At 34.9% G+C, this 27,408-nt stretch overlaps 2 protein-coding genes across 7 annotated transcripts in view; both read left to right on the forward strand.

Moving 5' to 3' along the window:
- Positions 1 to 27,408, forward strand: part of LOC143253025 (ankyrin repeat and BTB/POZ domain-containing protein 2-like) — a 112,262-nt gene that overhangs the window by 44,470 nt on the left and 40,384 nt on the right. For 4 of the 6 annotated variants that reach the window (XM_076506102.1, XM_076506104.1, XM_076506106.1 and 1 more), the window contains 2 exons: positions 5,901 to 7,110; positions 7,370 to 8,505. In XM_076506102.1, the coding sequence (XP_076362217.1) occupies positions 5,954 to 7,110; positions 7,370 to 8,505 (2,293 nt within the window). In that variant the 5' untranslated portion in view covers positions 5,901 to 5,953. Of the gene's footprint in view, positions 1 to 1,091; positions 1,572 to 5,213; positions 5,366 to 5,900; positions 7,111 to 7,369; positions 8,506 to 27,408 lie in introns of those variants that run through there. The other 2 variants (XM_076506103.1, XM_076506105.1) reach the window with 2 other exon arrangements.
- Positions 8,618 to 27,408, forward strand: part of LOC143254447 (uncharacterized) — a 32,167-nt gene continuing 13,376 nt past the window's right edge. Inside the window, exon 1 of the mRNA XM_076509634.1 lies at positions 8,618 to 8,822. Within this exon, the coding sequence (XP_076365749.1) occupies positions 8,618 to 8,822 (205 nt within the window). The remainder of the gene's footprint in view (positions 8,823 to 27,408) is intronic.

Genomic DNA, 27,408 nt, shown 5'->3' on the forward strand with positions numbered 1-27,408 from the left:
AACCGTTTTTTATGTGTTAGTATATAATTTCCCCTTTAAAATGTACTGATTTGTTTTATCGGAGTAATTAAATACATACAGTATTAAGTTGTGATGGCACTTTAAACTTTTGTTTTACGTTCATTTTATGAAGAGAGGTGTTTTGCTGTTTATTGTTGTAGGATATTTTTGAAACCTTTATTTCTTCACCAGTTTCGTAACTCTGGCGTCAAACGTTTGCTTAATATATGAACTGCCAAAAGATTAGTTGTCCTAAACAGTTTAATAGCGCCATCTGATGTTAATTTTATAATAAAATATGATACATTGAATTTTATTTTGTTGTATCACCAAATGAATCGCATACTTTATTGTATACAGGTGAAATATTTTTAATTGGCAAGCTTCAGGTTCATCTCTTTATGTCCTTTACAAAAACTTTGTGTCTTACTTATAATATCACATTTATTAGATGCTTTCCTTGGTTCTATAATTCTAAAATACACCAACAGGTGAAAATGCTGTGTAAATTTAGTTAGTGTTTTTGGTGTTATTTTAAGGATGCTAAAAGTTTAATTTTTCCACAAACTTTTGTAATTTGTTTTGTTATATTTGTAGTACTACGTGTTTTTACGATATTATTTTTCACATAAAGCAATGGTGGGATAGAAAAACTTTATAGGTTTTAAAAATTAATTTGTTGGTAGTATTTTATGATGTACGCTCAGTTTGGTTAAGTATTTATTAAATGTGGACATGTATTAACAGAGATATGATTTGGACTGTTAGATGTCATTTTCTTTAGATTTGAAAAAAATTCCGAAATCAGTACTGTCATTCACAATAGATTCATACATAAATCGGCATAAAATATTTTTGTTATTGTTTTTTTTTAATTTTGCGCAAAGCTACACGAGGGCTATCTGCGTTAGTCGTCCCTAATTTAGCAGTATAAGACTAGAAAGAAGGCAGTTAGTAATCACCACCCACAGCTAACTCTTGGGCTACTTTTTTAAAATAACGAATAGTGGGATTGACTGTGACATTATAATGCCCCCACGGCCGAAAGAGCGAGCATGTTGGGTGTGACGGGGATATGAACCCGCGACCCTCGGATTACGAGACGAGTGTTTTAACCACATGGCCATGCCGGGCCCGGCATAAAATGATTGGATTTATGTAGTTTGTAGACAACAGATTGTTGTTCTGCCACCTCGGCCGGCCTTGAGGGTTGACAGGCCTCAATGGACCTCCCGTCGGGTGGCCCTGTGGGCCTACTTGCAGTGAGTGTCAGGGCTGCGAAGGTCTAAACACAAGAATGTGGGGCCTGAGGGAAAGAATGTGCGGCGGGTAATCCGCGACCAATGCCGTCCTAAACTACGAGGAGGCTGGTTCCTTTGCTACTCTGAGCTCAGTAGCACGAGAGGATTCGCGTTAGAATGTTGTTGCTTGTGCATTATCATCATCGCCAACATATATAAGTTGCAAAAAATATATATAAGAGAAATAAGAAGTAAAAGAAACCGGAAAGAAATCTATCGGCCTGTAGAAAACTGGATTATCTAAAGGAACATGTGTAATCCCTTCTGAAGGTAAGGAAGATATGCCGATTTGTATGAATGTTTACTTTTGGAAACAAGATAAGACATTTCGTAAGACTAGCCGCGGCCACCGTCAAGTGAGTTCTGGTAAAACAAGATCTACTAGTTTATTTCTACCATGATAACTTGTAAGTCTCAAAAAAGCAGACCCACCAGAAAAGCTTTTCTCGCACAGCGCTTGCGCAAAGAGTCTACAACTTGAGGTCAGTGTAAATAGCTAATAAACCTAGCAGAGGTTACCATGGTTGATAACACCACCTACGTTTGTTATTTGTTGTGCAAGTATGCACGCCATGCAGTTGGTTCATCCATATGCTCGGAATGTCACACCTGGTATTTGTCATATGTACTTGGAAAAGTTCGTGTATGTAGTAACGTTGTTAAGTTGTTAAGGGAGAATTTAACACCTTTCGTAAATGTGACTTTGAATATGGAATGTGTATATCTTCATTTTATTCTAGGTTTACTCCTTTCGTAAAATACTAGACCACATTAAACTATCAATCACACACCTAGATACTGCTTGACTTCGTATTCCTGGGACTTGTTATAATTGAAATTATATTAGTTAATGTAATGAACTGACCTAACACAGCTGTTACCAGTGATAAATAGCCCAGTTTTACCAGTTTCTCATTGGTTGTAACTCATTCACAAATTCTGGCTCGAAAAATTCCCACCATTAATTGGATTACTTCCTAAGACTTGTTAGTCTTCAAGTATTGCTTTTAATAGACAACGAGTTTTAAATTAAACGCGTTCCCTCTCCCGGTGACTCACGGTACACTTGAGGACTTACAATGATGAATTCCCGGGGGTTCGATTCCTGCAGCAAACACATTACGGTACAGATAACTCCTGTGCAGCTGTGCGATTACCGAGAAACAAGCATTACATGTAACAACTTAAGAGTTTTCTTAACATGTGTGTAGAGTCTTTATAAATTGTGATTTACTTTGTATTCGCAGACGAGCTTGTGAAAGGGGAATAAGTGAACTTTACCTACTACCTAGCGTCATGGAGTTGTAGAGTAGACAACGAGATAGTTGAATTCTGTCTGCGTTTTTGAGTAAACTATATAGATTTTACAATTAGTGTTGTTGTTTTTTTCTGAATCTTATAAGTCATTGTTTGAACATAACGCAAACAATCGAATATAATCCGCAGACGATAATGAAACTGATGTTATATTTTCCTTTAAGTGAAATAAACTATGATTTTGATTTTGCATTGTAATATCTTATTTGGAAGTTCGGAAGGTAAATAGGAGCAGCTTTCTCATTAATTAGATATCATTAGCTTAAAGTACATAACTTTTGATGTGACAAAACATGTGAGAGCAGACTATGTTGTGTTCATTGTGAAGTTTCGAGTCACAAAACTTGTCTTCTGTATTGTGCGCATTACGAATATCTAAACCTGGATTTTAGCATTAAAAGCTTTCAACCTTACCGTTGAATAATGTTTGGATGTGATTTTTGGTTTTGAATTACGCTTGTTAAGATTTTTGTGAATTCTGATTGTTTTTATTAAATATATATTTATTACATTGCGAAATATGCTATGTTATTTTTGATAATAATTTCATTTATATAAGATGTAGAAAGTTGACCACAAATAAACACTCACTTAAAGTGTAGACAACTGCAGGGCGGGAGTTATGTTTTTAAGTTTTTTTTCTCCACAGTCTCAGTATGGGAGCTCGTGTGTGAGAGCGATACATAATAATGGCACAGCGGCATGTCTGCGGTTTCAACGCTAAAAACCGGGTTTCGATACCCGTGATGGACAAAGCACAAACAGCCTTTTAGTTTTGTGCTTAGTTCTAAACAAACAAACAAAGCCTAATCTAATTTTTGATTCGCTACTTGCGCTGCAACTGACAAGTTTCGTCCATTTCACAGCTCATCGGTGCTGCTTAGTAGAGCGAAACAAATAAGTTGTTTGTTGTTGAATTTCGCGCAAAGCTACATAAGGGCTATCTGTGCTAGCCGTCCTAATTTAGCAGCGTAAGACTAGAGGGAAAGCATCACCACCACCGCCAACTCTTTTACCAACGAATAGTGGAATCGATTATAACATAATAACAGACGTACGGCTGAAAGGACGAGCACGTTTAGTGTGACGGGGATTCTACTCCGCGACTCTAAGATTACGAGTCAATCACCCTAACCACCATGCAATGCAGGGCCATATCAAATAAATAAAGTAGGTCTTATGTAATTGGAATAAAGGCTTTAATATATAAATTAAGATAACTTATTCAGGAAAGAATTTTTTGGGGGCGAACAACACAATAACGTTGCTTCAGACGTGGTAGCCACATGACTATAAAACGTTCAGGGTCGTAGCCAGAACTTTCTTTTGAGGAGTGGGTCGTTTATGAAGTCAGTAACACATTCAATTTGCAAGCCCAAGTAATCTGTGAGTTAGTAGAAGTCCAGTGCCTGTGCCCCCTCCCCGCCAACGCCCACGAACTTTCTGGACTTGCTTGCTGATTTAGGATCCAAATAAAAATAATCATTAATCCAAAATTCTTTTGTCTCTTTGGGAAGCCTGTGCCAGATTCTTTATTAATTATCAACTGTTGAGTGTGTGTTGTTTAAAAAATATGCTCTTCTGATCAATTAATTTAGACGACTTGCCATTTGTAAGAAAATCTTGCCATGATCTAATTTAGGCATTTGAAATGAAGCAACTTGTAACACGTGATTCTTAAACGATCTTTAACCTTGTTATTATTATTTTTATAATTATTTGGGTCGTATAAATACGCGACATCGCTCTCAAAACGTATTTAATATCTCACCGGTAGCTCATAACGCTAAAATTGGAGGCTCGATTCCAGCAGATAATCTGTTTTCCAGCTTTTCGCTAAGTAACAAAACAGTTTATTCAAATGTAAGGATAAGATAAATAATTTTGCTCAATGTTATCATGCTAATAAATATTAATGCGATTTTTGTTTTTTTGTCTATTGTAAATAACCAGTAGTTTGTATCAATCGAGTTAAAAGCTTGGAAGATTATAATAACTCGTTTACTTAAAGTAGAAAATTAACACTAATGATTTTGTAAAAGTTTAGGTTCTCAGTGTTAATTTTTTCCTAGGAAATGGATATATACGTGTACAATGTTGTGTATATATTTGTATACAATGTTCTAATAAAATGGAAACTATATGTATAAAATATTGTGTGTTTATATATATATACACACATACATACATGTATACAGTGTTCTAATAGAATTATGTCCCGGATTTACAAAGCTAAAATCAGGGGTTTGATTCCCCTCGGTGGGCTGAGCAGATAGCCCTTTGTGGCTTTGCTATACGAAAAACACACACACAGTTCTAATAGAAAGGGAAGTCGGAGTTGTATTAGTGGAAGTTAGGAATTTATTATGTTTTTTGAGTGCGATATTCACGGGTGTTTAATACTGGAGAACCTTAAAGTTTTATAAAGGGTCATTATTACTCAGAAGTAGATGCCGTTGACCTCCCACCGGTTAAATAAAGAAAAAAAATTAAAGCACTAACTGGCTAGCTTAAAGAACAACAACATTTTAGTTAATAACAGTTAATAAAAAATAAGTCCTTGTAGGTTTTTTATTAGTGAATTATTCTTTTTAGACGTGTTGCTATCAGTTGTAGGAAAGCCGACGGGGCCTAACATGCCAGAAAGATAAATAGCACTATGGCCTGTAGGCTATGAAAGTTGAAAGGAACGCCAATAACATGTGCTCGACCTAGCGGTGAAGAGATTCGTTAGCAGGCCGAACCAGGTATGTTGCTATCGGCACAAAACTTTTCTTCAACAGCGTACGCTGACCCAATACGACTTTTGCTATTACCTGGAGCTCGCTAAATAAAGGGGTAGTAGAAACTAGTACGTCGCCTTAGTGCTTAACATTCCGGTACAGTGTTTCTACCCCAGTTATAATATTTTTTTTTTTTTTGTGGGACTCTTCAGTCTTACTACATGTTACGAATAGTAATTGTTTGTCATTACATTCCTTGCTTTATTTACCATGAGGTCCTGTTTCAAGTGTAGTTTATCACCATAGAAAGGTTCGTAAGTATTCGGTTTATAAAGATCGCAATAATATACTAACTAAAGCAAGTTGCGACATTATCAACTAGATGATTTGTTATTTTATATGAGAAAGAGTTGACCATTCTCGTTTTTTTTTCATGTTTGTGTGTTTTGCTTTGTATAGGAAATAAAGACAGTTAAAATATGATTAAAGTACTTTTAACAAGTTAAAATTACAATAAAATTCTAGTGTATAATGTTTTTTTTTATTTGTGATAATACAGGGGTGTTGTATTGATCATTGGCCAGAGCCAGCCGATGCTTGGTCATCGGTGTGATGATGTCATCTGTGCCTCCTGTGCCTGAATTCCGGGATGCTGACCAGTACTGGCAGCCTCTCTTAAGTAACGGTGTCGAGATTATTCGGCCTAAACCACGTCGCTTGGGAGACATGAATCAACAGAATAGCGCCATCTGCAGGAGCTCTAGTCGTGAAGGGTTATTCGCAGGAACGCCATTAAAATCGTTTAATCGAGAGTTGGTTGGAGGATCTGCTCCCATATTGACTAAATTTAACAAGGACACAAGTATACCAACTTCTGAAAGTGGTAGAAGTACCAGTAAGGAGCCTATCGCCAGTTCAAGCGTTCCGTTGTCCCAGACCAAGACCTCTGTTTCAGGAAACCATTCAAGTGTTAATACTCCTACGCATCGCTCTCCTGCTGGTAGGGAGAAAATATCACCTGTTCCTTCATGTTCTAGAGATACTCCAACTGCTGTATCCCAACCACCGAGGGTATCGACAAAGGATATGACTGGAACTCACAGTTCTTCTAATTTTTCCTCTTTGGGAATTAATGGTAGAACCAACACGGAAATGCTTCCTCATACAACAAGTTCCCCAGGCCTGGTCATCCAAAGCTCGCGAATTTCTCCTGCTACGAAAGGTGTAGCTACGGAACCTCAGAGTACTAAAATCTCTCCTTCTGCTAAGTTAGTTTCCTCGGATCCACAAACTTCAAGGTCTTCACCTGGTTCTAAATCGCTTAATGTTGAATCTCAAAGTCCTAAATTATCAGGTTTAACAAAACATTTAGCGACCGAGTTACTGGGTTCTAGAATAAACATGAATGTAAAGAATCTAGCAAACGAAGGTGTAGTTTCGCAATTATTATATGAAAAACCGAATGAAACGAGACCTCTGTCAGCTCATTGTTTATGGGAAAGTCACCGAATCGAAGAAGAAGATGAAGGTATTCATCCTGATGGACATATGTCACCTTACATAGATTCAGCTTCAAACACAGACTGTGGATCTCTTAGTAAAAGCTCTTCAGATGGAGACCCCGTGATTTATCGACGACGACCACCCACGAGACTAAAGTCCCGGCGACGGAATATTTTAAGCTTTCCAAATATGCTTAGTGTGGACGAATCTAAGGTTTTGCAAAGGCGCCAGGAATTTTATGGAGGTTCATCTAGTGATGAAAATAGGTAAGAAGTTAGTTGAGTGTAATATGAATACTGGGGAAGGGGGGAGTTAAATTAATTTTTCCATATATTTATAATAACATAATAAACAGGAAAATTATTTCAGAAACTCACAGGCAAATTATTACGTATTTGAACTAAATACGCAGTTTTACACTTGTATTTGTTCTTACTATATCATGCTTTGCTTAACCTTTAATTTCTGTTTGCTAATAGTAACCAGAACTTTAAGTTCGTTTCATATTTGGATATATGTTTTCAGGTCATCTGGACATGCTAGTATGAGCGATGGTCAATCGTCTCATGTAAGTTCATCACCCACTGAAGAGTCCATGATGAGAAATCACGTTGATATAGGGAAGCATGACCACCACGGAAGTGATGATTGCCAAGCAGATCATCTACACAAAAGTGACAATAAAACTTTGACAAGACGAGAAACCTCACTGAAGGCAGTTCCAGAGGACGAAAAGCTGATTACTCATGGTTCTCACAATTCGGGACTAAATAAACCATCTGGCCGACGTTCTACAGCATCTCGAAGAAGCCACCGAGTTGCTATTGCTAGAGAGGACTTGACACTTCATTTAGAAGGGGCGTCTGGATTAGAAGACATACGTAATGCTATCGAACAGCTTTCAGTCCGCACACACGGATCTCGTACAAGCTATTCCACATCTACTTATTCTTCTATGAGTGGAAGTGAATCGGAACCAGTTCGAAGACTTATACGTCACTCCAGTCTTGAGACTATTAATACAAACATTACAAGTGCTGATGAATTTGTGTGGCTTGACAGTCACAGTCGTTTGGTAGAGCTGCAACAGCTTCCCTGGTCTAATCACGATGTTCTTAGAGTAATTCAAAATGGACGCTTGAAAGAGTACTTAAGTCATATTTCTATGGAAACCGTGCCAAGATTAGCCTATCTCTTACAGCGACCTTTAGTGCGTGTGGCACGTGAAGCCCAGAGATTCTCTCGAAGTTTGGGAATGTGTAGCAAACAAGAAATTAGTGGCGCCCTAAAAGTAGTTCTCAGTCCTGCCTTGGCAGACAGTTGTATCAAGGCTTGTCACCGGAGCGCTGCTATCTACACAGTTTGTGGGGACCACTTACGTCTTAGTAAAAGTGCACGCGCGGGTTTACAGTTTTCTGTGGGGAAATTTCATCGATGGATGTGTGATGTGCGAGTAGGAACTTTCATCCACGAGTATTCCGCAATTTACCTCACTGCTGCTATGGAAAACTTGTTAGAAGAAATCCTTATTAAGTGTTTGCCGCCAGAGAGTGACAAGACTTTGACAGCATCATTGTTGGAAGCTTCTATTGCAGGCAATAGCGAATTATGGGGATTATTGCAAAACTTCTCGCATCTTAACGCTGGAAGAACAGCAACAGGTAAGTGAAATTATTCTTAATGCCAAGCAAATACAGTACAACTACGTGCTTGGATACGTATTGTGTGTTATTATGAAACTAACTGCTTATTTTACCTATCTGCATAGTAATGATGGAGACAGTATTAGTATATTGCTATTCGCCAGTGGATATTTTTTGCTTCAACTTCCTTAGACCCAATAAATTAGTGTCCCAAGGCAAAGAGTTTCCCTCTGCCTCTGCACATGTTCATTTCAATGGAATATTCTACGCTCAGTCTCTGGCCCACGAAAAGATCTGTGTATGTCGCCCAGTGTCTGGCCCACGAGAAGATCTGTGTATGTCGCCCAGTGTCTGGCCCACGAGAAGCTCTGTGTATCTCTTCATACATCTTTGCTAGTCGCTTGAACACCCGAGTATCAGATCTTGAAATTTTTTGTCATGACATTCTGAAAATTGTTTACATAAAGCATATTAAAGATTGAAATAAAAAAATCATTGTCGCATGACAGGCGAGCTAGTATTTGTGGGTAATATGCCATTTTTAAAATTAAAACTAATTATTTAGTAAAACTAAATTATAGTACGTTAAATGCACTTATACCGATGAAATTATCATCCTCTTATTTTGCTTTTGGTAAAAATGTATGAAAATAATTGCGTCGTTTTTCCCTTTCATTATAATGTTCCGAGCTTTTATTTGGTTGTTGCAAAGCGCAAAGCTACACTATGAGCTATGTTTTGCCCATTACAGGTATCGAAATCTGATTATTGTCATTATACTCGTAGCTGATTCACCAGGATCTTTTACTTGTTATTCATTTGTGGGCATTTTACGCTGTTTTCCAATAACGTAATGTAACTAGTCGCTTTATAGCCTTATCATTATGCTACTTGGAAAATCCTGATCAGTATAGAACTTTATACATGTTATATACGTAACCAAAGAAAATTACTTGCATTTGTAATTGCTATGTATTTTCTTTTAAGTTGAATTTTATTTAGTGCTCCAAAAAGTGTGGTATCATACGTTCAACGAATTTGCAAAACCGTCGTTTTGAAATTAACTGAGGCGAGATGAATTCAAGTATTCAATTGAGATAGCTCAGAAAATGTTTACTATGTATTTAAAGGAAACAAGCATATTAAGTTTTCGACTTATATATTTATACTTCAATATACGTGTTACGTTCCGTGTGTTTCACGGGTTTCCCTCGAAACACTGTATATTATAAAATAACACAGTACATTGACTAACTTGAGGTCGTAACTCTCATAATCGTAAGACAGCGGAAGAATATTAGGCCTGCAGTTACTAGACAAATGGTGAGAATTGCGAATCACCGTTTTCTTATTCTCAGTTCTTGACCTGCGTGATTTATCAAGCATACGTTTATTGTACTTGAAAGACTAGATTTAATTCGTTTATTTATAAAAAGAAATCGAAAACCAAGCTTCTGAAAAATGTATGGAATTATTTATGAGCCTCGTTTTTATCATGGTTTGTAACGACGAATCAGTGAATCAAACCTGATAATAAATCGGAGAAAACTTTAGTGTAGTGGCCAGTATAGTGTGTCAATAGCTCAAAGCCAATCAACATGACGAAACTTTATTTTCTCCCGTGTTGCGTGACAGTGTGAACAAACAAGTAATAGGGTTAATATTTTACAGGCACTTTAGTTTGTGGATTTTATGAAAAATTGTGTGCTATGAACGATAAAAACCCATTAAAGCAAATTCTATCAAAATATACACTTACAAGTATTTCTCGAAGAGTTTTTTTTTTTTATTACTGTAATAAAACATCAATCAAAACATGATAACTTGTGAGACTAACATTAGAGAGTATGATAATATACTTTAAACGAATAGCACTCAATCATTAAGACACGATAGTGTGTTGTGCAGCCGAAACAACCCAGGAACAAACAGGAATGATAGTTTAGCGATTTTTCACTTTCTATAGCTCAAACATATCACATATTTTCTGTGGCTGTGCTTTACTAGACCCTTACCTCACATATCAAATTTCAAAGTAATCCATTAAAAATACAATGGAGTATAAACAGTTTTAATATAAACAGTTTTAATTGACGTTCTTTGTTGTTTTTTACTTCTCACTTGAAAGTACAGACACTTTATTTGAGAGAAAATCATGCTTTTATGGATATTTCTCCAAATCTGGTACACTGGTACGTTTTTGTAACCTATAATTAGTTGTCAAATTTGGTCTACATATGATTCATATGTGCAAAAGTATTAAAAATCACTCAAACTGACCAAATTTTTGCGCATGTCTACGCAAAACGTCAGGTGAGCTACCTATCTAAAATTTTTACTACAACTTCGCCTAAGAATAAAAGTGAAAGGTTTTTTTTTTGCTTTTATAATTCGGATTACAGACGGCTGATTTACAGCAGCAACACTATAGGATGAAAGAGCGTGCAGGTGCATATGTATTGTTCAAGCCAAGCAAACTATATTAACAGTTTCTAGCAAAAGTTTTCAACAGAATCATACGGGTGCACGTTCATTATTCATTACTAATTTTTAAGCACAGATTTGCTAGATTTTATGAATTATCCTAATTATGGAACGTTTAGCGTTACATGGTATTAGCTTTTAAGCAATTAGTATAAATAATGACGCTTGATACAACTGTACCGTCTACATACGAGTGATGATAAGAAACTGTTAATCTAGATTCCATGGCATTACTATAAAGGAAGTTAATAACACCGTATTAGGAAAAATTACCACCACATATTTTTAGAAATCTGATTAGTTCTGTAAAGTGCAGATGTTTCAAATAATATGGTTGCGATCCTAACGCTGATGTTGATTGCTATCGAGTGAAGTTTCTTACGCGTTGTGGTTTGTTTGTTTATTTTGTACTAAAAGTCGTGATAACTAATCAAAACACCTTAGGTGTGATGAAAATAATTTTACATAGTATTTTTTGGTTCAGCTTGGAGTATAAAAGTGGTAAAATAAAATACGCAACCTAGCTAACTAATGAATGAATATTTACTGTAAAATGTGTATTAGTGTTATAAGTATAGCTACCAATTTGGTTGATAATTTTGATTTTGTTCCTTTAAGTCGCACGCTCAACCTTTTTTTTTTTTTTGGCCGCGCGTTTTTTTTCATACCTAAGGCGTTTTTGTCCAGATTAATTAAACGTCACATATTCATTGATTTGTCTTACACTTTCACCAGTGAAACTTTTTATTATCTCCTTATTGTGGAAATGCTTTTGTTTTTTAGTTTGGACTAAATATTTTACCACTTCATTAAGACAGTGGAATAAGAGAAAATAATTTTTATTTACAAATTACAAAACCCCTTTTGTTATTTAGTTGCTTAGTTTTTACCAAATTTATAACTCGTATTGTTTTACGAATGTTTTTGGCTTTCCCGTAGAAAATGACGTAAAAGTACGTGTTTCTGATATATCACAAGCACTAGACGAATTTTCTTCATATTTTTCATTATACAAGCAGACATGAATACTGTTATAAATAAAGGATTTACAAAAATCAACTTCAAATGATGTTAGAAAGTAGTTAACTGTATACTGGTTTCTGATATTGAAAGTGTACAGACCACAAACACATGGTTTAATATTGTTTGAGAGCGTTTTATTTTACTTTTCATGTTCTCCAAGTCTTTGTTCTGCAGTAACTAGGATTACTGAGTGACTTCACTTATTTCTTACTATTAAATTACATACTAACTGTAAACTGTTTAGGTGATTATAATATATTCTTCATGTTTTATTCTAGGTAGCTCGGCGGTAGTATTATAAGTTTCGAAGTACTTCAATATCACTGTGTCATATGTTTAAAACGCGTGGAACCGAAACCTGCCTCCATCCTAGATTCTTCTTGGAAGCTCTTTCCCTGTTATAACCGCCAATCATACATGCATGAGTGTAATGTGTTGGTAGCGCGAGTAGACAATCTTGCTTAAATTACACGTTTGCTGTACTCAAGTGATTGGCACGAGTTTCGGACGACTTGAAACTGCTTGTGTTTTTGTTTCGTTCGACTAATGATGGGGTTACTAAAGGCATCTCCGTTTCTATTTGGTGAAATCATCAAAAGTATGAATAAAGCACATGAGCTAAAAGCGCTTGGAGATGGTCTTGATTTTCAACGTAAATCAACTATTTCCTATATGTATGAGAGAGTAAATAGGGATTTGTTTTTACTCTTCAGTTCGTGTGTGTATAAAGTAAAAGTTAAAGTAAGCATACTTTTTTATTAAAACGTGATAAGCATGAGCTATGGAATTTGTTTAATTTTTAGAAATTATAGGTTTTCTTTGAGTAGTAAACATTTTACTGATATTATGCATAGAATTCGATCGTATCATTGAAGGAGTGTCTGGCTGACTGTACACTGTGGATAAGGATTTAAATTACTCAATAAGATTTCCAAATTTACCCGAAAGCAGGAGAACGCATGTCAGTAAAAAAAACACAAAATTATTTTGATCAGTCAAAGTTAGAAATTAGGTCAGTGAATTTCACTGAAGAACAAGTAATCAATCACGAGTTGTGATAAATGAAATTATTTCTTCCAACAACAGATACATTTGTGGTTCAACTGTAGAAAAAATAACAAACTTTCTAACCAGAATGTCGGTAAGTATTTTAAGTAGTTTTAGTACTTTTAGGTGTTTTATAAAAATAAATTGTATTTTTTTTCTCTCGATTAAGATAAAAAAAAGAAAGAAACTTTTAGAGGTAATAGATATTTGATATGTACAGTGGACTCAACACACACGCACGCACTTACTCACGTACTTACTTACCATACATCTAACGCCTGTAGCTGTAATAATCCAGCCGGACCCGTATTGATACTGGGCTGAAATCCTCGTTGGCTATGGTTACGTGTGATGTGGCGAAACTGATATATTATCATTACGTATTCTTTGTTTTTGTCCACAAATTCTTAAAATTCATGTACATTTTGGCCTGGTGCCTAGTGTGGCCTAATGTACTGTGAGTTTACAAGGTTTTAAACTTCGTTCCTCGTTGCTTCGAAAATGAATTCCACACCTTGAAGTCGTGAATGTTACGATGAAAATTGAATAATTGGTCATACAAGAGTAGACTAAGAGTTGACGGTGAGGGCTGTTGATAGCTGTGACGTAGTTGGAATAGCTATTAACTTCTTTAGAATATACATTAAAACCTGTTTAAGCCGGAAACTACATAAGGCGCAAACCTGTACAACCCGGAAATATCAAAATTTTGCAGCATTATTTTAACATTTCTCTATATGGCGGAACCTACGTAACGTGAACGGAAAACTATCTTTCACCTACCTCGTCTATCAGCAAGTAGGATTAGAACCTGAGTAAGGCGGAAAAAGGCACTCGACTCGTAATCTAAGGGTCGCGGATTCAAATCCTCTTCGCACCAAACATGTTCACATTTCTAGCCGTGGGGGCGTTATAATGTAACAGTCAATCCCACCATTCATTGGTAAAAGAGTAGCCCAAGAGTTGGCGGTGGGTATTGATGACTAGTTGCGTTCCTTCTACTCCTAAATTGCTAAATTGGGAACGGCTAGCGCAGATAGCCCTCGAGTAGCTTTGCGCGAAATTAAAAAAAAAAAAAAAATTTTGCGCGAAATTTAAAACAAACCAATCAACAAGTAGGATTAAAACCTGAGTAAGGCATAAAAGTGATTTTGATTAAATATTAATTTCTTTTCTTATTTAATTAATAATTTCTTTAAATATAAATAAATTCTTTTCTAATTAATAATTTGTTTAAACTTTCAAATGTTCATTTAGTCTTTCAACCTCCATGTAAACATCAGTTCTACAGCCACTAAATAATGGAATTATACAGTGTATAAAATAGAAATACAGAAAACTGGTACTTCAGCATATTATTTCAAACATGGACAACTGTAAGAGAGCATCTGAAATTACCATGAAAACTGACGTATGAGATGCAATTGCATTTTTGAGTCATTCAATCAAATGTGTAAAAGATGAATGCATAATTAAGTGCTTTCGAAACTGTGGATTTATTCTTGATAAATGGCAGAGATTGTGGAGAAGTTGTTGTTTATGACGATTCTAGTGAAATCCAAACTCTGATTGAGAAGATTGATGCAGATGATTCTGTGAACGCGGAAAGTTTTGTGAACGTTGACGAGAATATTTTGACAGAAACTGATGAAATTGATTTAAAATCTATAATAGAATTGCAAGATGGTAACAGTGTGAGAGATTCAGAAGATGAACAAAATGGAAAAGATAGTGAAGAAATAGATATTCCTACTTCATCGTAAGTATTAAGTTATATTAACGCTATCAAATTGTATGCAAAAATGAACTTAATGAAAAGGCCACAGAACTCTTTTATATGCATGAGAAAGCCCATTAAAAAAACAAAACAATTGAATTTGGACACTTCAAATAAATTTGATTAAGATTTTGTGTACTTGTGTATATTTTGAATGTCTGTTTTTGTTCTTATTTTAATAAATATGGCATTAACAGTATAATAACTTTATTCACAAACGTTTTACTTCCCTTGAGTCAAGCAAGTATAACGTTCTGCTCAAAACGTATATATAATTAAGGAAATGCATGTTCACTGTCTGAGCCGGAAATTTTACTCGGTTCCGTGCGATTCCACCTTAGACAGGTATTATTGTATTTTGATTCAATTGTATGTGAGTAATTTTTCTAAACTTTCGTTATGATATTTTCGTTAAATTGATGTTGAAACATTGAAAACTAGCGCTAATATATATATATATATTACTTACATTAGGTAGTGGCTGAAAGCTATTATTGTTTTTGCCTTGTTTTCATTCCGTCTAGGTGTTGGAACAAGTACATATATGAATTGCCATGAGTTGAGATTTCTTTTTCTTAGATAATTAGAATAATCCATGACGTACGTAACTTGGGTTACGGCATACCACGCTTGAACTTTTCTGATTAGAAAGTGCGGAATGTCTCTTTTTTTTTTATTAAACATATGTGGACGTGTGAAGAAAACCTCCCTCTTGACTTCAGTGACCAGTCAAAATCTTTAGTAATATAGAAAGTTTTAATGCTAGAAAAAGTATTGAAACAAGTCAAAACTACAAAAACTAAGTTTTTAAAATTAAAAAGAGAAACAACTTTATCTCTTACTAACATAATTACAGTGATTTTCAAAGTAGGGATTATTTTTTAATTTTAAGTTACGATAGATGGTTTTAACTAAGTGAAGACAGTTTTAGATTATATGTATTTCTGTATGCAAACAGTAACTCGTGTTTTGTTACTTATCGAAACATAGAGTTTCATACAAAGAATTAAAATTGCGCTACGTATTTTAAAGTTATTTTATTTCCTTCAGTTTTAGTATAGTGTTTATTGACGAGTACTAAATATGTTATAATAATAATAAAGTATTTTCACGTAGGATGTACTACTGTAAGTTAAGCACAATATAAGATAAACTTAATTAGTTGCTTCAGCCGACTAGTTTCGGTTACACATTTATCCTCTTCTTAGGCACTGATAACACAGGTCTGCGATGTTTTTATTGTATTGAAATGTTTACATGTTCTACGTCACTTCTTGTATGCTGAATACGAAAATGATATCCATTTTTTTCCACGTACAGATTTTTCACAAAATGTCATCACTTAATACCTACAAACAATAAAAACCACTAATTACACGTTGTTTTCAGGCTAAAAGACGTAGGTTTCAGTTTTTCAGTTTGTTTTTATTTTTATTACCAAACATAATAATAACAGACATTCATTATGTTAAACAAAATAATAATTTGATCTAAGTAAGAGTTGTTTTTTTCCGACTTGTAAAAAAAATCGTTATGTGATATAAAAAATGAATATTACTTTCGAAATCAGCGTAGCTGAATTATGGAAAATTCATTATTAAAACCAAAACCAGTTTTATGAACATTAAATTCGCAGGCCTGTGTAATGGTAACTGTAATGCCTGATTACGGTAACTGTTACAAGCTTGTGACAGTAGCTGTCGTTTAAGCCTGGTGACGGTAACTTTGTCACCGAAACTAGTCGGCTGAAACAACTAATAGAGTTTATCTTCCAATGTGCCCAAAAATGTCTGTTTTTCACTCTTAATATGGTATATCAATATTATACATTGTGGTGTTGGCGTTTAGGTCTGTACTGCTGATTGTTATTCACATAACACACCAAGAAATATGTAATCTTTATTTTCATTTGTTATATTGCATCAGCTTGCTTTATTACTGTACCCTCTGTCAACATGGTGTTTGTATTTTAGTGCTACGTTTGCCAACCATTATTAGGTAGGAGATTTAAAAAAGTACAGAGGTATTTCATCTTGTCGGCCAGTTTTGTGTTGTTTACTTCAACTGTGGTAACCTTAAGTAGCTTAAATAACATTAAGAATAAAAACAGAAACTGATGAGTTTTTTATTGCCATTGAAAAATAACGGTACATTTACTATCCACCAAGAGGTTTTATTTTACTCGTGATATTCAATTTTTGTCTTTACTGCAGAAAAAACCGTCAGAGGGAGATTTGTTTTTGTTTATTTTTTGAATATCGCGCAAAGCTACACGAGGGCTATCTGCGCTAGCCGTCCTAATTTAGCAGTGTAAGCTAGTCATCACCACCCACTGCTAACTCTTGGGCTACTCTTTTATCAATGAATAGTGGGATTGACTGTAACATTATAACGCTACCACGGCTGAAAGGGCGAGCACATTTGATGCGACGGGGATTCGAACTCGCGACCCTCGGATTATGAGTCGAGTGCCTAACCACCTAGCCATGCCGGGCCAGAGGGAGATTAGTAGGTGTGATAAGTGTTTAATGTAAGTGCAACCAGTTGTAATGAACTAACAGTTTGAACATTCATTTCATGATGTGGTTATAAATATAAAAAAGTTGCGACTGAACAGACGGAAGCACTGGCGGATGCTTAGCCGTTTCTGTAACAATGTTTATAATCATATAATGTGTGAACGATCACCTATTTGTGTCAGGTCTAGCGATAAATCGTTAATATTGTTAAAATAATTAATTGTCTTCAGATTTCGTGTCATGACGTGTATCTTTTAACACCGGTTTATACACGAATTAGTGAATGCGCGACCACATGTTTGTATATGGAAAAGTTACTAACGATATATGCTGCTGTCCCTAATTTTGAACTCCCGACTAAGAGGGAAAGCAGTTCACCACTAACGCTGACATTCCTACACTTGGAATAATTTACCAACGAATAGTGGGATTGATCGTAAATTACAACGTGAACTTATGCTACTCAACGAATATTAATTAATTTGTGGAACAAAATTTAAAGAAATAAAACGCTTTAGTTATCATTAAGTGAATTGAGCTTTGTTTTTACTTTCAATCGAATAGATGCTCAGTGGTAAGTCCGAAAAATTATAACGCCAGAAAAGGGTTTCAGTACCTGTGGTGAAGACAGCACATATAGGTCATTGTGTAACTTTGCACTTAACAATAAACAAACAAAGACCTAGCGATATAGATAGTTACAACCAATGCATCATTCTATTAATTTTCAAATAAATATGAATATTAATAAAAATAAGCTGCAGGATAATAAAACAGTTAAATGTGTGTTTTAGTGCCAGCTTTGAATTTCCTTTGCCTGGTTCCCAAAATAATAATGGTGCAAGAATTTTTGATATAGTGGACTGCAGGTTCTCGGTTTGTAAGAATACCGATCATTCTAAATACAGCGAAACTAACTATAGCTGTTAGGAACAAGATTAGATGAAAAACAAAATTTCATTACTTCACTCTGTTGTGAAGATTGTCATTATTATTATGTGACATAGAACTTTCTCAGTCCCTAATGGCTGTTTTTGGTATATTGGTTGTTTTTGCTACAGATATATTAGAGTAATTTTTTTTGTGCGTTAGAGAACTCTGATCAAGTAGATGTTAGTTGAGATACTTTTAGCACAGGACAGAGCAAACCATTGGTAATTATTTTGGTACTCACTGGGTACCGAAATGTATTTTTTAAGGCGGTACCAGTACAGGCACTTATTTTGAGCTGTTGTGTTGCTTTTTTACGTTCACATGTAGATGTTTTCTTTTTTATAAGCTGGTCCATTTCATATCTACGTTTTTGATAATTTCATCCTTGCACCAAATTACTGCCATTTTTGGTTCTATTATTTTTTTATTTTTCCACACGTACAAAAACGTTCGGCAGTACTTTTATTTGAAATATCTATTGTATACAGGCTAGAAAACATTTAAAATTCTTCAAATGCCAGAAAATGTTGATTGCAACGTATTTAGCTAGAAAACAAAAGTATTCGAAATAAAGTTTTTGAACCAAAGATTAAATGAAATATCAATAATTCTTGTCTAAACGTATATGTAATTGCATCAGAAAATTGGTAGTTTCATTTACTAACGTGAATTGTATATAAGTCATTTCATAGATTATTAAACTTCCAATCAAAAATAAGAACTGTGTATGAAGACCAAACTAACAGTTTTTATATTTAACGAGATCTATTCTGCATGAAAACTGACTAGACGTACTTATTGCTTCGAATTAGGGCGTTTCCCGATGGTTGGCATATCGGACTGTGGGTTTGCGGATCCTGGGTTCGCGTCTCGTTGCCGAGTGCATTACAAGGGGTATGACCAAATCGTATTATTTGGTCAGATGAGAGCAGTTCGAGAATTTGTATGAATGCTGTTGACTAGCTGCATTTCCTTTAGTCTGTCACTTCACACTCAGGGACGGCTAGTGCAGACCTTCCTTGAATGGGTAGCTTTTCGTGAATATATGAAAAACAAATATTAAATTATCATGCCGATACAGTCGTTGAATGTTTTCAGCCGTAATTACTCATGATTTCGAACTGTTTTGCTGAGCCTGCCATCCAGTTGACTAGTCACGAATTCAATGTCCTATTGCAATGTTTCAATAAATTGTGTGGTAAACATTAGAAGTAAAAGAATCCCAAATAAGTATTTTATCAACAATTACTTTACAGAATTTATTTCTTAAATTAAGATTTCATTTATGATTTATATAACGTTTACGTAAGAGATATTATGAAACAAATAACTTTACTGCTGTATTTAGGGTCCACACTTTTTGTACTGCGTTAAACTACTCAACCTGGATAAGTGATTAGGATGTTTGTTTGTTAGCCGTCTCTAATTTAGCAGTGTAAGACTAGAGGGAAGACAGCTAGTCGTCACCACCCACTGTCAACTCTTGGGCTACTCTTTTACCAACGAATAATGGGATTGAACGTAACATTATAACACCTCGACGGCTGAAAGGGCAAGCATGTTTGGTGTGACGGGGATTCGAACCCGCGTTCTTCAGATTACGAATTGAGTGCTCTAACTACCTGGCCACGCCAGGCTTGACCACGTTATAGCTGTAAATATTTGTCAACTGAATTCACGATTTAGTATTCTATATAACATTATGGTTTTAACTGTTTTATTTTTTGTTTCTTTGATAATATCTTTCAAAATGTGTTACTAAATGTTAAAACACAGTGTAGTTAAAAGAAGAAAACATGTAGGAGAACAAAACAATACAGATTATTTAGTTGAATTAGTATAGCTGTATTATAATAAAGCAAAGTCTACACTCTTTATTATTATTTGTCAGGTTGAATTAGTATAGCTGTATTATAATAAAGCAAAGTCTACACTCTTTATTATTATTTGTCAGGTTGAATTAGTATAGCTGTATTATAATAAAGCAAAGTCTACACTCTTTATTATTATTTGTCAGGTTGAATTAGTATAGCTGTATTATAATAAAGCAAAGTCTACACTCTTTATTATTATTTGTCAGGTTGAATTAGTATAGCTGTATTATAATAAAGCAAGGTCTACACTCTTTATTATTATTTGTCAAGTTGAATTAGTATAGCTGTATTATAATAAAGCAAAGTCTACAATCTTTATTATTATTTGTCAGGTTGAATTAGTATAGCTGTATTATAATAAAGCAAAGTCTTTTGTTTAACCGAAAAATAATCATACTCGGACGTTAGTTTATTTACGAATAAGTTGAAATAGATCTAATTTGTACTAAACGTTGTAGCCATTAGTAATGATCCCGAAAGATTCCCATGTTGTTTCTTATAAATCATTTGTGTGTTACATGGTTTCCCTGAGTTATTATTTAGTACATGCTTTTCAATATTTTCGAAACGGCACTTAACTGTCTGTATTTGTAAACAGTAAAATATAACAAAAAGGATAGTTGACCAATGCATTAATTATTATATCTCCCCATTTAGGACAGCTTTACCCCTTATTACATTTTTCCCGTCAAACACTTGACTAACAGACCTTCGTCATTTGGAAGATTTATATGCTTGGCAATTCTGATGTGGCGTACAGTGCTTGTCGCACCCGAAACAAGTACTATTGTTGGTTAATAACGTGTTTCTCACGAGATTACGTTATCTCTCGTAGTATCAACTCTACCCTCCCCTTTTTCCATATTTTGCTTTCCCCACTTCTCAATCGTAGCGATCGTTATGAAGGCGGAAGGGATAGACGAGCGAGCAAGTCAAGGAAGAATGCAAATCTTTTCAAATATATATGTACGAGTTAAGTATCCGTCATACGACGAGAAATTATCATTTTTCTTCTCAAAGTTATGTGTATATACATGTTTCATGTAACATCATATATGTATTTGACTCTCCTGTTTCTGATATTTCTCGAAAACTATGATTTTCATGTATATTTGATCATCTACTTATAAGTATTGTTTGATTAGCATTTTGGTTTTGTATATTTAAAGTTATGTTTAAATGTTCTTGATGAATCCTTATATATATGCAAGAAACATATTTTCAAAGACATATTCCTACTTGGTCAGCTGTTTCACCCTGTATATTATTAATTGTGATGGTAAAGACTGATTTTTATCATGAATTTTGGGATTCCTTCATTAAATTGTTTTCCGTTTTAGTTTTAATAGTCCATTGAGATGAAGAAGCGCACTTTATAGGCATTTTAAAAATTGAAATGTGCTGCGAGTAAAACATGCAAGCTATTATAGAGCTGAAGTCGAGGGTTCTGATTGGACAAAATTTGGTTATGTTGATTCAGCGTGTCTCCTCGACAATCAAACATACGTAATGGTGAAATTTTAACCAGTGATATTGATTTTCGTGCATCAGTAAAATATAACTTGGGGTGCGCGTAAATCCATTTTGATTTTATCACTCGTAAGATCTCTGCCAACCTACCCGTAGAAAGAGTCGTTGTTTCGTCCAAGTTGCATGATTATCGATACCGCAACGGCCGAGATATTGGCGTTACAGGTGGACAGCTTTTCGTTTTTATACAGTATATTTAGGATAACTGCAAGTAATATTACGAAGGTTTTCGGTGTTATAATTTTCCACCTTTTGTTATTTTTATACATGCACTGCTAGTACAGCGGTAAGTCTTCGGATTTACAACGCTAAAATCAAGGGTTCGATTACCCTCGGTGGACACAGCTGATAGCCCCGATATAGTTTTGCTATAAGAAAACATACACATTTGTCTATGTAGACTAGTGCTGCGTGATATTTAGGATGAAAAAACGATAGTTTTTGATTTTGTAAAGTATGAGTGATATGTAATACCCAATTTCATTTTCTGTTTAATGTATGAGTGAAATGATTTAAGATATATTTTTAAGCTATTATATTGTGATTATTTTAGTTTTGCGTACACGTATTTATGTATTTGTGCTCTTTTTTTTCCTTTCATATATAAATAATTCAAAAAAGCGCATAACATAGAAACATTTTACACACAATATCAAAATAATAATCTCCATTATGAAAAATCGAAACAAAACCTATGCGCAGTAGTCCGAGATGAAGAATTTTGTATGTCAAGAATAATCTAGATTAGTTCCAGATTGATTAAGTTTATCTGTATTTATTCAACAGTTCATAAAGTCGCACAAGTACAGATTGAATTTAGCTGAAGCATCAACAACATTTTAACTGTCTGTTGCGAGATACACATTAAAGGTTATCACTTTATATCTTGGTGATCAGTCGACCAAAAGATGAACTTTCCATTTTAGCCTGGTGGTTAGGGCATTCGATTTGCAGTCTGCGAGTCGAATCCCGCTTAGGAGAACAATACACAGGCAACAAATTTATAATGACCAATTAACGAGTGCGTAGTTTACAAAAATAAGGTGACAAACCATGTGACACGTTAGAAATGTCAACAAACTGAAAAGGAAGTCACTTTAAACCAGAAAAGACCTTTACAGTGAACGTCAACATCAACTGTAGACATAAAATATTGATTATTGTGTAACGTGTTTCAACTGCCACGAACATAACATCAGTTAAGTCCAGAAAGAAACCGTGAGAGGGAGTGGAAATTAATCGCAAATTAGTGCTTCTCGGGAACCTTGTGTCTGAACTGGTATCTTACTTAACCTTATGATGGTAAACATCTGTTTAAACTGGTATCTTACTTAACCTTATGATGGTAAACGTCTGTTTAAACTGGTATCTTACTTAACCTTATGATTGTAAACGTCTGTTTAAACTGGTATCTTACTTAATCTTATGATGGTAAACGTCTGTTTAAACTAGTATCTTAACCTTATGATGGTAAACGTCTGTTTAAACTGGTATCCTACTTAACCTTATGAGGGTAAACGTCTGTTTAAACTGGTATCCTACTTAACATTGTGATGGCTAATCCATCTCTGATATGGTAATTTGCCCTTGTAAATTAAAAACAAGGAAATGTTTCGTATAAACTGATATTTCATGATTGTAAGTTGGTAACTCGCAAACTATGCGTCTGATTCATCTTATTTTTAACTTTGTAAATCGACCCTTGCCCTATAAACTTGGCGAACAAAGGCAACACATTTTGTACAATATGTGAACATTTTATACAAAGCTGCAAAACGATATTTCACAGACAGGCATAGTCTAATGCTTTTATAAACTTCTAAAGCGTATTTGGCAAAAGTAAAATTTAGATGAATAAACATGTTTTCTGCAATATATGTTTACAAAAGGCATTGCTAAATGAAACCGAGACATGTTTACACTTTGTTTTATTATATTTCATACGGGTTTTTTTTTATATATGCTCGTGATAAATGCAGAGCACGTTTAATTAATTAATTACTTCTTTTAGCATTCTTTAAACACATTGGTCTCCACATTGCATATTTGTCGTTGGTGTTTACTTGTAAAATACTTATCTTTCTCAGAATCGACTGGGTAGAGCCCACGTACCTGATAAATTATAGCCAAGGGGAGTAATGCTTTTAAGGATGTGTAGACTGTTAGAGCTGTAGAGGTGAATTTGTTAACCGAAATAAAAAGTTTAATGGAGTCGTGTTGTCCAGATTTGAAGACTAAAGATAAACTTGTTTAGACTAGTGTAAAGAAGAGAAAGTTGCAGACATGCTATGAAACATGTTTAGATATATTTGTGATAAAAAGGGTGAATTTTAAATCTTTTTTTTGTAAAGGTTTAAACTCAAAATTTTACATTTCAGACCTACTCATCACGAAATGTATTTAATGTGGTTTTTCGTGTTTCTTCCTATAAATTTCTATTATTTGTAGGAGTGTTTGATTTAACTTTGAATCTTTGTCACGCTTTTAGCAAAAAAGTAAATTCGCTTTCGAAAAACTATAACCGTTGCTGTGTTCGACAGTGTTTTTCTCACCACTTATTTTTAATATGTCGAAAATTCATCAACTACAATATACACAATAAAAGTAAACAAGTGTTGTGCGTGTGCTAGCTTTAAACTGTTGTCATCCGATTAACGACAAATATTTTTATCGGAAAGTTATTAATCTTTAAACAACCGATTATGAAAGAATAACATAGTACCCGAAATGCCCAGTGTGTAATACACACACATATAATGTCTATTGCATGCCCATGTAACGAATACACAGGGTGTGAATGGATCTTCACCAAAATTGGTTTGTAGGTCCATGCAGGAGTGCGTATAAAGTCTCAATTTTGCATTCTGCGTTTTGCGGATTTAATGGGCGTTTTTTGTTTTTTTCTTTACAACTATTTCTCTTCCGTTCAGGGAATCTTCACCAAATTTGGGATGAAGGTTTGCTGGGTCTATAAGGGCATACGTGCATATTATTAGTTTTGCATTTTGCGCTTTTTATGGGTATTTTGGCGTGTTTTACAACTACTTCTCTTCCCATTGATGGATCGTCACCATATTTGGTATGAAGAATTTTTTGTATCCATGCGGATGTACATGCAAGGTTGCGGTCTCACATTTTCTGTTTTGCAGTTTTTATAATTATATATATGAGATTGTTTGTTTGTTTAGAATTAAGCATAAAGCTACACAATGTGCTCTACACACCACGGGTATCGAAACCCTGGTTTTAACGGTGTGAGTCCGCAGACATAACCGTTGTGCCACTGGAGGGCTACATATATGAGGGAAGCAACTCTTAAGATAACCTTTCATTAATGATGAATTTACATAACTTCTGTCTTGGAGACGGGTATTCCAGCTAGTAATTACTATTCTAACGCGTGAAAGAGTATTCTGCCATCTTGTTTTTTGTTGTTTTTTTTTATTAACGTGAGTTGTTCACGTACTTGACATCTGTCTCTGTGTATGCTTAGAAAAAGACAGCTAGATTTGTATATGTGTGTACGTGTTTGTGAAACACAAATATAATTTTGTAGCGAAAAATTAAAAAGGAAGAGAGGAAAAAACTCTGAATTTACTGATGATTCTTAGGTGAACTATATACCAAACTGAATATGAATAAAATAATATCCTTTATTTTGCTGTGTTTGTATCACCTGTTGGGCCAAAACAGAATTTCGGCTTTCGTTTTTGCTTTTGAATGGACATGTTAATAGCGAGGTTCAAACTGACCGGTTGATTACCAGTTATTAAGACGCCTATACTTGATGTAATGTTTTTGTTTTCTTGATTCTCTCTATACACTGACATGAGTTGCTTTATAAATTTTCGTGTTTTTTTTTATATAGGTGTTCTAGAATTTTTGTTTTTGTTATTTCGTGAGACTCGTTGAGCGGGTCAGTAACATCACACTCAGGAAAAAGAATGAAGAATAATGGTTGGAATGTGAAGTCGTTATATCTGTAAGTCTATTCGTACAAGCGTATATTTGCTGTCAGTTTGACGTCCACTACCTTCGTTCCTGTTTTCGAGAAGGAATGTGTGGAGCACGCCTCCTGGAGGGATGCAGTGGGGCTTGTATCCCATTCTCTACCCACTTTTGCTTGGTAGTCAAGAGATCCCTAGATGGCCAGGTTCGACTCGCTGACAACGTGTAACGTGCCGCAATACTTGAAAGTGCACGAATAATGTATAAACTCTTAGCACTAGGGGTATTGACCGTTGCTCTCGTCTTGTTCTGGCTGTTGGCAGGACGGGTGCGTGTATACGTGGAGTTCGAAATTCTTTTGGTATGCAAAGCTACCTCTGAGCTGGGAAGCATATCATTTTTGTTGTTGCGAGTACCTCAGTTTAATTTTGTAATCTGACTTTGTCGATTAATTTATTTTTTCGCCTATGGATGTGTTAAAAACACACACACAATCTTGTGAATCTTATGTTTTATAAACACGATTTGTTATGAAACTAGAAGCTGTGTAGAATATTACTGATATTGTGTGATTAGATAGTTGTAATCTTTGCAGGAAGAATGAAACTGTGTTGTTTACGCGCATCCTTCAAATTTGAATATTAGGAACGCGTGACCAGTTTCACGGTTGTTAATACAAATAGTGTTCCGAATTGAAGGTTTAGATCCTTTCCATGTACCATTTATTTTTTCTTGGTAAGTTTTCATTGAAGTGAACTTTCGTCTATCTACAGAACTAGTGCTTTAATTGAAACCTATAAAATACGTTCCAGAACAGCGCTGTGAATGAAACCAGTTTGAGACATTTAAAAAACAACGATATAATTGAAAACTACGAATACATTACACAACCAATGCTATAATAGAAACTTAAAATACGTCTCAGAACCAGCGATGTAATTAAAATCTATAAAATACACCTCCAAAAGAGTTATAATTGAAGCCTATAAAATACACCCTGAAACCAAATATAACCGAAACCTATAAATACATCCCAGAACAGTGCTGTATTTCACCTATAAAATACCCCCATATTTATAATTGTAAAAGAAGCTTATGTTTGTTTGTGAATTTCGCGCAAAGCTACATGAGGGCTATCTGCGCTAGCCGTCCCTAATTTTAGCAGTACAAGACTAGAGGGAAGGCAGCTAGTCATCACCACCCACCGCCAACTCTTGGGCTACTTTTACCAACAAATAGTGGGATTGACTGGTATATTATAACGCCCCCCATGGCTGAAAGGACGGGTATGTTTGGTGTGACCGGGAATTTGAACCTGGGACCTTCAAATTACAAGTCAAGCACTCTAACCATCTGGCCATGCCAGGCCAGAAGCTTATGAGGAACTAGCAAAACAAAACAAAAAATACTTGAGTTTCCAATATACAAAAGTAACTTTTTTACCACTAATGTTTCAGAAACATGTACATGGAAGAAACGAAGCTTCCTTTTGTCACATTCAGAGAAAATCTGAAAATTTTCTAAAGTCTACAGAATTAAGTTATAATTTCTCAACTATATAATTAGTACTTGTTTTGTGTGTGTTTTGTTTTCGCACATATTGAGAAATATCTTGAGTATTAGTTAACATCAGCAAATTCCTTAGGGACTACAAGTGGGAGAGATTTCATATCCAAGCGCCTATCTACTACGTACGTGGTCTTCCTAGTGGTGCTAAGGGTACATGTTAGATCTGGTGACAATCGGTTCCATGATTCGCAAATTCTAAATGGATACATGTACTTTT

The sequence above is a fragment of the Tachypleus tridentatus genome, chromosome 6, assembly GCF_004210375.1.
Source record: "Tachypleus tridentatus isolate NWPU-2018 chromosome 6, ASM421037v1, whole genome shotgun sequence".
In the NCBI taxonomy this organism is placed as follows: Eukaryota; Metazoa; Arthropoda; class Merostomata; order Xiphosura; family Limulidae; genus Tachypleus; species Tachypleus tridentatus.